The sequence below is a fragment of the Notamacropus eugenii genome, chromosome 1, assembly GCF_028372415.1.
Source record: "Notamacropus eugenii isolate mMacEug1 chromosome 1, mMacEug1.pri_v2, whole genome shotgun sequence".
Classification (NCBI taxonomy): Eukaryota; Metazoa; Chordata; class Mammalia; order Diprotodontia; family Macropodidae; genus Notamacropus; species Notamacropus eugenii.
Window position 1 is genome coordinate 136,025,387 of NC_092872.1, and position 14,213 is coordinate 136,039,599.

Consider the following 14,213-nt stretch of genomic DNA (forward strand, 5'->3'; position numbering starts at 1 on the left):
TATCTATAATATGTAATAAATATATATATGATATTAATTATGTTAGCATTAGTTGAATAGACAGCTTATTTGACATTTGACTTACCTTCTATTTGGGACAAAGCAGGGCAGACACGAGTCTATTTGTGTGAAGAAAGTAAATCAAAGTAATGGGAAAGATCCAGGGGTCTGATAAGACATGATCCCTGTCCTTGGGGAAGCCTAAAGTAGTGTGTGTGTGTGTGTGTGTGTGTGTGTGTGTGTGTGTGTGTGTGTGACAGATCTACAAGTAACTAATGCGAAATAATGCAGCATAAGTGCATAATATCTTGTAACCAAAATGATACATGGATTTCAAGTCAGGGAAATGCCATCATCTACTAGGGAATGGAGGTATTAGGAAAAACTGTTTTGCTGAGCAGATGTTTACCTTGGGCTTTACAGGATGGATAAGAATTCAGTAGGGAGTTGGAGGAGGGAGTGAAAAGAGATTGGTATGTAACTATCTCCTAGGTTTACAGCTAGCTGAGTTAAAGGTCTTTTTGACTGTCTTGGATATCCCTTATCGTATCTCTGTTCAGGGGTTTACAATACACACATCTATTAAAAGTAACCCTCATTGACTTTTACTTGCTCAAATGCATGATGTCTAGTTACTTGTTCAAATGTCTAACTCAGCATGTATGAATGTTCCCGTTATTTCAATTTCAAATGCTTTTTAGATCCTAATTTCCAAGTAAAAGTCGAAACTGTGCCCCCCTGGCCTGACATGAGCATCCTTGATTCATAATCCCTACTTCAGGAGGTGAAGCTACTTTCTCACTGCACTGCTACTGAAAAATGTTTCTCTCCAGGGCTTTGTTCATCAGATTATCAACTTGCAATAGAAGTCTCACAGCCACAAGCTTTGAGTCTCACCCAACTTTATCTGTACACAAACAGCAACATTTTTCCAACTGAGTCATACAGAAAAATGGTTTTCTCTCATGAAGCAGAATGAGATATTGAGAACTTATTGCCTTAAACTTGATTAAAACCAGGCTGCTCATTTTTTTCAGTTGCCTTCATTAAGGAAACCAAAATTCGCTTCATCCTGGAGATCAGTTTTGTGGCTTAGATCAATAATTTTGTCACTTTAGATCTCTTGGAGTGCTGTTTCCAATTCCATTTGTTGTAAGAAAAGCACATCTTGGTGATTACCACAGATTTGTCTACCACAAGATTCTTTGTTCTAGGATTATCATGGCATGTACAAGCTACAACTGAGTTTAAGGAGTGTCTACACAACACTGTACAGATGGAAGGCACTGAGGCACAGAGTGGCAAAGTGACTTGTCAGAAGTCACATAACTACTTAGCAGCAAAGCCTGGAGCCTACATCTTTTGATTCCTCACTCTGCACAAGGCAACTCAGCCGATAAAGCAAATGTACTCATAGGTGCTATTTATTCAGGCTATTTAGCTGTAGTTCCTGAGAAAATTAATCTCCGCTTTGGAGCTCATACCCAAGGGCTGAGATGTCTTGTTTGGTCACTGAGTGAGTGCCAAGTTGCCTAACTCACTCTATCAAGCCAATTCCATATCAGACCATGCTATATTTTACATTCCATGCATTTATCCACCTAGGTCATCTTGTCATCTTCCATACTACCATGCACATACTCTCTCTCTCTGTCTCTGCCCTCATTTATCCACTTCTTTCTTGGAATTATAGCAATCAAACCAACAGCATGACTTTTAGAATCAACATGTCAATTTAATGCCCTATAGAGCAAGTCAGTCTCCCTGTAACTCCCTAAAATATAATTCCCTTCCCTAGTTACAACTTCCTTTTATGTACCCCACCCCCATTAGAGTGTAAGTTCCTTAAGGGCAGAGACTCTCTTATCTCTTGTATTTGTATCCCAGGGCCTAGTACAATGATTGGCCATAACCAGTAATTAATATATTTTCATATTTTTCATATTTCATCTTGTAAATTTCATTTCATCTCATAATTCCTGCAGATTTTATGTCAGTTTTTGGGGGGGAGGCAGGAAATGGGATGTGACCATTATGTGAAGCTTTAAAAAACTGTGCTGGTTTCACTTGTCTTTTAGTTTCCACCAGTCTCATACCAACCTTTCACTCACTGAAAAACTGCTTCTCCACAGCTCTGTTTCTATGCTGTTGAGTGAATACAATCACTTTCAACTTGAAGCGCACAGAATCAATTTTTATATTTACTCATAATCAGAAAGAAATACTTTGCATGTTAGTGTATCATTGGCTGATGAACTGTACAGTTTAGCCAGTGTGGGAAGTCTTACCATATCACATGAGTTCTCATGGCAGCTTCACCTGCCTGCCCACTTTCCGTGTACCTACAGCTCCTTCATTGGGTTAAATGACAATACCACTAGTACTGCAGCACTTTAAACAAACACATGGGTTGCCTTTTGGAAATATTTTGATAATGCATATGAGCTGAGAATTCTAGGCTCGTAGTTCACAATGTGCGAGAGATAAATGGGTATCCATATGGCAGTGGTGAATACATTGCTACTCTGTTTACCTTTTAAGCAGCATGATGTACAGAATTATACCATGCGATGATTATAAGATGAAAGGTTATAATCCAATTTTTTGACTGAAAAAAACAGGATATGATGATTATTGGTGCCGACAATTATATAGTGAAATACGGTATTCATTTTCAGTGGTATCAGTTACCATTATATTCTGGTCCAGATAGTACAGAATGGAGTAGACATGGCTAGATAATAGTTCTTGTGGAAAAGATTCAGGGTGACTACAAATTCATTATGAGTCTATAGCATAATGTAGCAACCAAAATACTAATGCATACATGTGATCTCAATCTACATTAAGGAGATAGAGTGTTCAGAATGAGAGAGATAACAATACTGTGGACCCTCCGTGCGGTTCAGATCATATCCAGAATACTGTTGCCTTCTGGGTACCATAGTGTAGATATGACATTTATCAAAATGGGGAATCAAATGGAGTCTATACCATGCAAGAATTAGGTTAAGTTTACTGATATGCTTAGTCTGCAGAAGATGTTGAAAGGGGTTACAACATCAGAGACTTATTCCGAAAAGAACACATAGAAGTCATCTGGCTCAATTTTCTCATTCTATGAATGGAGGCCCAAGGTGGTTGACTATCTGCTGTTAAGTTGCTGTTAGATTGTTATCTATTGGGTTGCTATTTACAGTCTCACATGTAGTAAATATTAGAGGTGGGATTTGAACTCATATCTTGTAGCTCCAAATTCAGTGCTCCTACTGAACTGTACTTTGGGGCTGTCTTATAGACTCCCTTTCTTTGTGGACCAATTTAAGTACCGCCTCTTCCATGACAGCTTTTCCTCATTTCCCTTGCTCAGTATGATCTCTTCCTCCTCATCTTTCTCACAACATTTCATCCAGATGTTTCCTCCAGCATTTTCCCATTCTGCCATTCTAATTACTTGTTCAAATGACTAACATGATATCATGTATGAACATCCCCATTAGACTGTAAGCTTTTTGTGTATGACTGCATCCTAACGTAGCACTTCATACATAGCTGGTGCTTAGTGTATGTCTGTCTGTCTGTCTGTCTGCATGCATGTATTTATATATGTATATATATACACAAATATATAGCTAAATTAACTACATATAATAGTTATATTAATCTATATTAATAGTCATTAAAATTACATTTAATTATTAACTGCTATATAAAATTATTATATTAATATAATTGTTACATAAATTTGTATAAGCAATCATATATATACATATATACATATGTATTGTATAGAGACATTTATTATAGCTCTTACTGTGTGCCAAGCACTTTACAGTCACTGTCTTTCATTTGATCCTCACAACAAGAGAGGTAGGTGCTATTATTATCCCTATTTTACAGATGAGGAAAACTGTGGCAAACAGGAGTAGTGACTTGCCCAAGGTCACAGAACTAGTAAGTATCTGTGTTGGATCTGAACTCAGATCTTCCTTGATTCCAGGTCAATGCTCCATCCACAGGGCTACGTAGGTGAATTTTCATGGATATTTCAAAGCTTTTTGTTTTATCTCTGTGGGAAGTTTCAGGGGAAATGATTTTATTTTTTATTCATGATTCATTCACCTTAACAGAATCATCAGAAGGGAACAAAAACCCATTACATTTGTGTTTTACTGAATTAGCTCTAGTGGCTGATGTGGTTACTAGATGAAAGATTTGAGTTTTAAAAAGTGCTGCAATTTCAATATACCTGGTTAAAGATCAAAGGATTGTGGATTCAGAACCTTAGAAAACATCTAGTCCAATTTCTACCTTTGACAGATGGGAAAACTAATACTCAGAGAACAAGCTGGTCCAGGACCACAGAGGTAGGACATGATCAAGCTGAACATTGAACCCATGACTAAATCCAGGATCTCAAGGGTTTTTATATATAGCCTATGCCAGTATGGCACACTGGAAAGAATGATGCATATGCCAACAGACAATCTGAGTTCAGACTCTAATTCTGCACTTATTCCCTCTGTGACCTGAAGTAAGTCACTTTAACTCGTTGGGTAAAGTGGCCCTCAGTTTCCTCATCTGTAAAAGAAGGGGTTGGACTAGAACATCTCTGAGGTAACCCCAACTAGCGATAGGTCTATAATTTTTGACCTAGAGAAATTTCATAGCATACATGAGAATACATTCAGTTGACTAATTATCTCAGTAAAATTCAACACTCCGTGTTGCTAAGGTCTGATTCTGTATTTGTAAGGTTTTCGTTTTGTTTTTTTGAGATAACTGAAGCTTTACTACAAGTATGAAGCTTTGTTTCTACTTTTGGTGGAAATCTTTCTAAAATATGTTACATGCTTCATGTTGTTTTCAAAGAGGATACAAAAAATCATTTAGAATTTATTTGATGATGCAAAGTTCTCAGTAATATCCATTCTCTTTAACAAACAGCATTGCTGTATGGCTGCTTTGTGGGTTTTTTGTTGTTGTGGTTTTTGTCTCTTTCGCTTTCATGTGTCAGCTGCAAGTCTGCTGTCCTTGTGTCTGTCTGTCTACAATAGTTTGTATTCCAAGAAAGAGCACCTAGTTGAAAATTGTCATGTGTAGACTACCAGGAAACTGACTTGGGGGCTCCCTGCACCCCATCCCCAACTGCTACTTCATATTTACTGCTTCTAATCTTCTGTGCTCTGGGAAAACTGAAAACCCAACCTAGCTCCTTAAGACTTTGAGTGTGAACCAAAGGACAGGCATATGCATTAGGTCTTTAGAAAAGTTATTTATAAAGATGGGTTTGGGTAGTGGTGGCAATAGATTTTTTTGCACTCACCTCCAGGTTCCTTTGGAACCCTTTTCCAGAGGACTTAGCTTCCCAGAAATAAGCCCTCCACATAAACTGTTACTGGATCATAGAGTTTGTTGTTATTCTGGGAAGGAAACATCAGATGATCAAATAGTATTTAGTTATTACTTTTATTGACATTATCGTGATTATGATAACTGAGAATTATTCTCATTTTTGTGCTCAATGAAGCACAAATAGAAGTATTTCTGGGATAACTCTCTGTTCTGCTTTTATCCTTTTATGTTTAGAGCTTGGTGAACCGTTGCGTGGGTAAAGTAGATTTTGTAATTGTCTTCAGGACAATTCTAACAGTAGACCAGAACTCAAGGATGATATGTATGTCTTCCTGTTCACACATGGATTTGATTTCTTCTACTTGGTCTCTGTAGTTAAAAAGCTTTTTGGGCTACATAGTTTGGAGGTCATGAGCATTTGCTATGGCAACATCTGTTAAAAATGCTGTTCTGAAATTTTTGTAGGTCAATGCTGTCTCTGGGCAATTATGGGTAGTAGTCTTATCTCTGACTCTGGAGTCAGAGGACCTGGATTCAAGTCCTGCCTTTGATGTTGTAAATATAATGCCTTCAGAAACATTATATAACTTCCCTGAGCCTCTGTTCCTCTTCTGTAAAATGAAATAAATGAACTAGATGGCCTGTCTGGTCCCTTCTTGGTCCTCTGACTCCATGGTTCCTGTCAAACTTATTTGTTGAATTTGTAAGGATATTTTGAAGTTTGTATTTGTAGTATGATCTGTATGATCTGTTTTGTGTGTTCATCCTTCATTGTCAAAGAAGGCCATGCCATCAGAGAAATAATGACATGACTTGCACTTGACTTTGTTTTGAGTGAGGAAGGGCTATGCAGGTCACCAGCCTCACTTCTTCTCCAGAGCCATCTGAATCCAGTGACAAGATATTCATCAGGCTGACTGGAGATGACCCAGGATGAGGCAATTGGGCTAAAGTCTCACAGGTCTCAAGGTCCCACACCTAGTGAGTGGCAAGTGTCTGAGGTGAGATTTGAACTCAGGTTCTCCTGACACCTGTAATGGTGCTCACCACCTAGCTACCCCAGGGGAATCTGTCTATTAGTTAATGAAAAACAGTCAGCTTCTGGTGTATAGCTATGGCCACTTGACTGTATTTTTCTAAATAGTCAGTAGGTGGTATGCAGTATATTATAGTCTGCAGTGATATTTTGAACAATTTCTTCCTTTCAAAAATCTACATCTGTCCTTAAGTCCAAGCTCCAGAGGAATAGACTTTAGTTTCCAAGGGCAATTAACAGATCAGATTTTGCTATCTTGAATCCCTTTCTGTAAGTAAATTAGCTTGACATGGCCATTTGTTTAATGTTTCTTTGTCCTATTATTAGGGTTGAGAATGGAAGGAGGTCACCCATGGAGGCCAGTTGGGTTCCATTCTTGAATCTTAATTTTTCACATGTTTTATTTAGTGGAAGAGCAGTTATGTTTGACAAACCAAATGCTATGTATCTACAATAAACCCTTAATATTGCCCTGGGATGTGATGACTATTGTTATAGTTATTATTATGGAAGCTTTTGCGTACAAGCCCTGTGCTCATCCCACTACTCCATGGTATAGAGGCAAGATTGTCTCCACCATAACTCTTCGTCTTCCTTTAGTTCTTTACACTTGGATAATCTCTCCAAGATGAGAGGATTGTTGCTTTGGAGGACATATTTATGGCTAGCAGAGGGTGAGCTATGTGAGAGGTCTTATAAATAAATTAGTTCACTTGCAAATGAAATTAAGATAATACATTTAGAAGTGATGTGAAAAACAACCTTGTGGAGTAAAAAAAAAAAGCAAATATTTTATTTGTTATCATAATCACCATTTTTCATCATCATTTTCACTATCATTATCATTATAGGTCATTGGTCTAGACTGTGATTTCACTGACAGAGGGGACTCCTGGTGAGGAACTTCCTTTGTAAGATTTGCAACTGTTTTGCAACTTACAGTTTTAGAGAGATGATCGAGGTAGGCTAAGAAGGTGAATGGCTTGTCTAGGATCACACAGTTAGTATTTGTCAGAGACAGTATTTTGAACTTAGTTCTTCTGATTCCCAAATTTGGTTCTCTAACACTATGCCATATTGCTTCTCACTATTGTTATTGTTATCAATACTCAGAGTATCACTATAATCTTAGAAGAACTGCTCATATGAACCTTGTTTGTTAGGTTTCTTCCTGTTATTGTTGTAGCGGTGGTAGTGGTAGAGTGATAGTAATACTAGTAGTGGTAGTAGTAGTAGTAGTAGTAGTAGTAGCAGTAGTAGTAGTAGTAGTAGTAGTAGTAGCAGCAGCAGCAGTAGTAGTAATGTTAGCAGCAGCAGTAGCAGCAGTCATAGCAGGAGTAATAACAGTAGCACTGTTATTCCTTCCATATCTCAAGGATTAGGGGTGTGGTTCTCCCTTGATCTGGAAAATCTACATAAAATTTTTTGACCTTCCATTTGTACCAGAAGAGAAATCTGAATTATTATAGTATTAAAGATAAAATATATTGATATAATACAGTACTATACAAATATTTTTATGCATTTCTGAGATTCTAAACTTTTTCTATATCATCTGCTCATTTCTGAGTGACATCTCTGGCTTCTGAAAAACTCCCATAAAATTTTGATTTAATTTCTTATGCTGATCCATGATATATCAAAACCACAATGGGGAAAGTTACAATGTAGAAGGGATAACTGTAATAGCAGTGATGGTGGTAATAGTAATAATAATATTTCTGTGTTGCTTTGTAATTATAAAAATACTGCATATATTTTTCACTTTATCCCCATGGTAATTCTGTGAAATACGTAATATAGTTTTCTTTTCCCTTTTATGCAGATGAGAAAACTAAGTCTCAGAAAAGGGAAGTAATTTGCCACAATTGCAGAACCAAGTCATTTGACTCTCAAACCAGTGTTATTGTTGCTTCAGGCTACCACAAATAAAATTTTCTGCATCTTTGTATATTTCAACCAGTTAAGTACTAAAACTTTTCAAATAATCTGAATTTAATAGAAGGTAGAAAGACTTATGCATTTATACTGAGTAAAGAAAATAGAACCAGAACAATATACTCAATAGTGAAAATGGAAACAGAACAAAAAAGGGGCAGCTAAGCTCAGATTAATTGTAACCAGCGGTCTTGGTCCAGAGTGAGATATGATGAAATTGTCCTTTTCTCTGCTAAGTAGAGAAGTGGGGGCGCTGTTAAGGTAGAGTGTTGCATGTGACCTCAGGTGTGGTAGCTCAATCAATCAGTTCCGCTTAAAATTTTTTCTTCATTACAAGGTAGGGAGAGATATTAGGAAATCATGATAAGGCATTAATAAAGGCATTCATAAATCTTTTTTTAATTACATTTCCTTCCCATTGCTATGATCATGTGGTAGCAAAGATAAATCACTTTACCTGTTTAGTTCATCCCTCCTCTTGACTGGAGGTTCTGAGTCTCATGTGTTTGTTTCAGCACTGTAACATTGACATCTGCTTTCCATTGGAGAATTCTTCGCTTTCCAAGCCTGGCATTGGACCCATCCTGTTGTATACACAGCTCTGAGTTCCTGCAAAGCTCACCACTGTATATTTCATCCAGATTGCTTCTCACTTCTCTCTGGAGATTTCATGGAAGTTAATTTTGGCACATGATTGGGTGTAATTCTTGCTCAATTTCTCCAGTGTTAACTTGCAACTTGTAAAGTTTTTCCCAAAGCATGTTGCAAAAATTATTGGAAGAACACTGAAGATCCCTGGCTGATAGCCAGGCTTAGTCTGATAGGCTTTATTTCAGACAGAAATTACTTTTTTCAAGTGTCCTTGCATGACAATACCTGGGAAAGATGTTTTTTCTCTTTTGTTTTTTATTGAGTGTCTTGGAACTATGCGAAAGGTAGGAAAAAGAAACAGAATTTACCTGTAGCTTTTCTGTGATAATAATAAAAGCTTACAAATGTATTGAAGACTTCACAGTATATGAAGGACTTTCATATATATTATCTCACATGATCCTCAGAATTATCCAGTGAGGTTAGAAGGGAAAGTATTCTGTCTCTTCTGAGGTTCAAAGAATTAAAATAACTCACCCAAGGAGTCACAGTCAATGGCAGAACCAAGACTGGAACCTATAGCTTTTCACTCCAAATTCAATATTCTTTCTACTACTCCATGCTGTATAGGCAAGCTTGCTCTCCTGCATTGTAACTCTTAGCTTTCCTTTAATTCTATATACTTTGAGGATCTCTCCAGAATGAAAGAATCATTACCTAGGAGGGGATATTTGGGGCAAAAGGAGACTGGACTGTGTTTTGAGGTTCTATAAATAACTCAGTTTCAAATTCAATGAATACATTTGAGGGTGATGTTAAGACAAGTCTCATGGAGTCAAATGCTCATGGAGTCAAACCAAATTCCAGTCTAGCTACTGGAATCTGAAGCTACAAGTCAGGTAATCTAGAGTCTGCGCCCAACTTGGCTCTACGTCATTTGGTTAGAAATGATATTAGGTATGTTTTCAGATCTAGCATTTGTTTCCCACTTTGAAATTATGGAATGCATGTTCAGTTGCCATGTTGCCATCAAAGCCCCACGAGGTTTGGTTTTGCTTTTTTTCTCAGCTGTTTCTATAGCGATTAAGTGACGGAATTGAGATAAGAATTGGGGTCTCCTTATTCAGAGTTGGTGCTCTTAACAATGCCTCACTGCTTCTTATATCAAATATTAGTTTCACTGACCATATCAAGGATACAGCACGCTCTCTACTAGGCAGTGCAGCCTCTTCTGATTCCATTTGCATAGAAAGTCAATATGGTGCTATGAGAAGAACACTTCCAGTCAGAAGATCTTGGTTTAAATCATTGGTCAGGCAATTAGTAAGGTTGCATGAACTTAGATAGAGTGCCTTTTTGCTCTGAGCTGTTATTTCCATACCTGTAAAATAAAAGTATCAGACCAGGTGATTTCACCTTTTCAACCTTCACCTTCTTTTAAATCTTATGCTTGTTATCTAGTGATTGGGTTGACCATCAGTAAATCACTTAACCTATCTGAACCTCAATTTCCTCCTCTAGAAAATGTAATGATAATACTTGTGCCACTTGCCTATGGGGTTGTTGAGAAGGAAGTATTTGTGTACTGTAAAGCAGATTCTAAACATAATTTATTGTTCTTCTCAAGAGAAAGCAAAGTATCATAGGCTTGAAGCTTGGAGGGACCTTAGAGGTCTTTGAATCTAGTCCCCTCCATTTATAGATGCAAAAAGTGAGATCATGAGTGATTAAGTGACCTTTCTGAGGTCACAGTGTTAGGAAGGGCAGAGCAGTCATTTGAACCACTGACTCTTAATTCATTATAAATCCTGCCCCACTATACCACATGATGGTAGAACATGCCCTCTTGCTAATATGGTAATGAATTATTTAGTACATACATGAACTTGGTCTTTATGGATTAAAAGCCAGTCTTTTTTATTTCATGCCTTTTTAATAGCTTCAGCTTGTGAATTATCAGAGGTCATATTCTTAATGTGATATGTCTAAATTCCTCTTTGTGCATAGGATGGAATAACCTGAATTTAGGCTCTGAGATCTCATGCAATATTAGAGATATATCTACGGAGTATGCTTCATTCAGCATCAGGCAGGAATAACCTTGCTTCCATTTCTACCTCGTTCCATCAGTGTTATATTTCTTCTCTTGTTAGATTCTGAGACAGTATTGCATAGTGGGTAAGACTTGGCATCAGGAAGACCTAGTTTCCAATCCAGTGTCTGATTCTTACTGACTAGATGATCCTGGGCAATTCATTGGACTTCTTCAGCCTCAATTTCCTCTACTGTAAAATGGAAACAGTACTGCCTGCACTACTTTGCAGGGCTGTTGTGAGTTTGAAATTAAATTGTGCAAGTTGCTTAGCAAAACTTAAAGAGCAGCAAATGCTTGAAATGAAGAGAAAAGCACGAAGGTTGACACTTACATATAGAAAATGTCATTGCTTGCCTTCCCAAAATGTGCATGGGGGAGGGGAGAAATTTTTAAGAGAAGGGAAAATACACAAGTCAATGTGTTATTTTAGAAGAAAAAGTGAATGTGGGATGAACATTTTGGCATAGAATGGTGGTATTTCTATTTCTGTCAAAAAATAATGTTTTACAGAGAGATTGTTAGGAAAGCTATCCTGGTTATCACTAGTGGACAAATGACCGCTGACAAATGTGGAAGCAATAAGATAGATGTGTTGTGCATATAAAAAATAAATTAAACAGGCATGGAATAAATACTGAATGCCTTTCTGCATGAAGCAGTTTGAGTTGTGGCCTTTGACACCTGCAACTCTAAATGAGAGACCCTCTGTTGTTTGATGGAATCAGAGAACTCGAGTTAGTTTGCTGAGTGCTCTGTGGCTGAAACTTGATTTGAGAATGTTCTTACACTTTGAAGAAGTGAATAGTTTATATGGTATTGGGCCAAGTCCTGAAAAATGATTGACTTGAACAAAGGTCACTGAGTTTTGATTCCAAAATTTAATGTTTTTGGTGTGGGGTTTTTTTGGCCTCAAAATTACATGAAAAGCAAGAAAAAAATATCTCTTAGTGGTTCAAAATTTCATTAGGAAGGAGATGCAGGAAGTTTCATGATTCTTCTTAAGTGCTAGTTATTTCAGTGCAGACTCAACTATTTGGGGCAGACAAGTCTTTGTTATTCAGAACCTGACTTTATAGAGTTATTGGAGGATCCGAAGGCACCTTGCTGGAGTAGAAAGATCGCTAGAGTAGGAATCAGGTTACCTGAGTTCTAACCCTGGCCTGACCAATGGCTACTGTGAAATGATCAGGGCTGTCCTCCAGCAACCCAAGATTTAGAGGGTGCTGACAACCCCATAGATCTTTCCGCAGTTTGGGAACCAGAGCTCATCACCTACTTATCAGTGGTGAGTAGTTCAAATAGAGAGTTCTGGAAGCTGCCTCTCAAGTAACCAACCTCACACACCTTAGGTGACCTCCTCTTTGGTCCAACTTTGATCTTACCTCATGATTCATGCCATTTACCAGGGGAACATAAATTTCTAGTTTTCTCTCTGATCCCCATTGTTTCTACTTACTATGGGTGTGGCCCAAGGCAAGCCACTTCATCTCCATCTCAGCATCTTTGTTTGTAAAATACAAGTGAGATTAGGTGACCTCATATGTTCCTTTGAGCCCTACATCTTCTGTTGCTATGGTTTTCCTTACTCTCTTGTATCAAGCAAAGTGACATGAAGCCTTTGGTGTGGGCTGGGGATGTAATATCCACAGTTGTCAGAGTAATTCAAACCTCAAAACCTTATTGACCTTAATTCCTTGAACAAGTGGACCTAGCCTCTATGAATGCCTTCTCATTGTGTTCTCTTTAATATAAACTACTTGAGTAGGAATGCATGTGTGATAAACACACGCACACGCACACACACACACACACACACACACACACACACACACACACACACACACCCCTTATGGTCATATGTTAAATGTTAGTTCAAAGGGGATAGTTTTTGTAGAAATTTCAAAATTGCCCAAGTCCCCACTTTCCTCCAGTTTCCTATCTGGCCTTATGAGGACCTATGGTGAGGGGAATAAAAAGAAGCATGAGAGAGATTGCCACTGGGGATGTTGAATGGATCAAGAGGGTGCTGAAGATAAAGGGGCATTGAGATTTAGTGGCCATTGAGAACTTTTCCATTCATTGGGTCTTTCAAGCCCCATGATCCCCTTTCCCCCTCCCTCAATGAATGAACTTGATATTGTGGGAAAGTGTATATGACAACTACAAACATCCTTCTTTCCCTTCCTCTTTGCAGACTATTGGCTGTGACGACTACCTAGGCTCTGACAAGGTCGTAGATAAATGTGGTATATGTGGAGGAGACAACACAGGCTGTCAGATTGTGTCAGGAGTGTTTAAGCACACCCTTACCAGCCTGGGCTATCACCGCGTTGTTGAAATCCCACAAGGGGCCACAAAAATTAACATCACAGAGATGTATAAAAGCAACAATTACTTAGGTAAGTTTATTCTTTTTTTTTTTTTCCTCCAAAGGAAATGGTCTATTGCCTAATGGTGTATCCATCCCAGAAGCACAAGAGGCATCAGAACACACTCATCTGTCTCCAATTCAGATGGATACTTTTGTCTCTCTGGTTAGCAAGCAGTAACTCAAGAGCTACCACTTAGCATTTCCATCCTAAATCCTCCCCCTTAGAATTATACATTTGGATGGATGATGTTAAAAAAAAAAAGAAAAAACCTCATGTAGCAAGCATATGTGAAACATCTATACATTTAAACCAGTCCTCTTTTGTTTTGAGAGACATAGTTAAGGAAATGAATATATGCATAAATCATTTCCCCACCCTGAGTAAGTAAGGGAGGCTGAATAACTAAGGAAACTTCTAGTGTGATGGTTTGGGATTTGGGGGAGAAAGGCTAATGATCTTTTCCTTCATTTCCTTGGGCTCTGGAAGATAGATCTATATTTTTTTCTTCCTATTTCTGCTTTGGCTGCCTATGACATCAAGTCTTTGGACAGAAGTCAACAAAACCACTATAGAACAGGTTTTGGAAATACCTCAGATGTTGAGAGTCCACACTCACAAAATTACCTACAGATGAGATCCTTGCCTAATCCTCCGGGGCACATTGGCTAAAGAATCTGAATGCAAACAAAACAAACCAACCCATAATGGAAGGTATTTAGGTTGATTAACTATGTATGGGAATTCACACCTAAATTATGAAAAGCAACATCTCTCAAGCAATGTCCTAAAACTACTGACAGTTCTTACACATAGCCTCATTGTGGTT

The 14,213-nt window shown here is 37.9% G+C and overlaps 1 protein-coding gene across 3 annotated transcripts in view; it reads left to right on the plus strand.

Moving 5' to 3' along the window:
• Positions 1–14,213, plus strand: part of THSD4 (thrombospondin type 1 domain containing 4) — a 946,642-nt gene that overhangs the window by 770,460 nt on the left and 161,969 nt on the right. For all 3 annotated transcript variants that reach the window (XM_072615569.1, XM_072615563.1, XM_072615573.1), the window contains one exon: positions 13,210–13,414. In XM_072615569.1, coding sequence (XP_072471670.1) covers positions 13,210–13,414 — 205 coding nt within the window. The remainder of the gene's footprint in view (positions 1–13,209; positions 13,415–14,213) is intronic.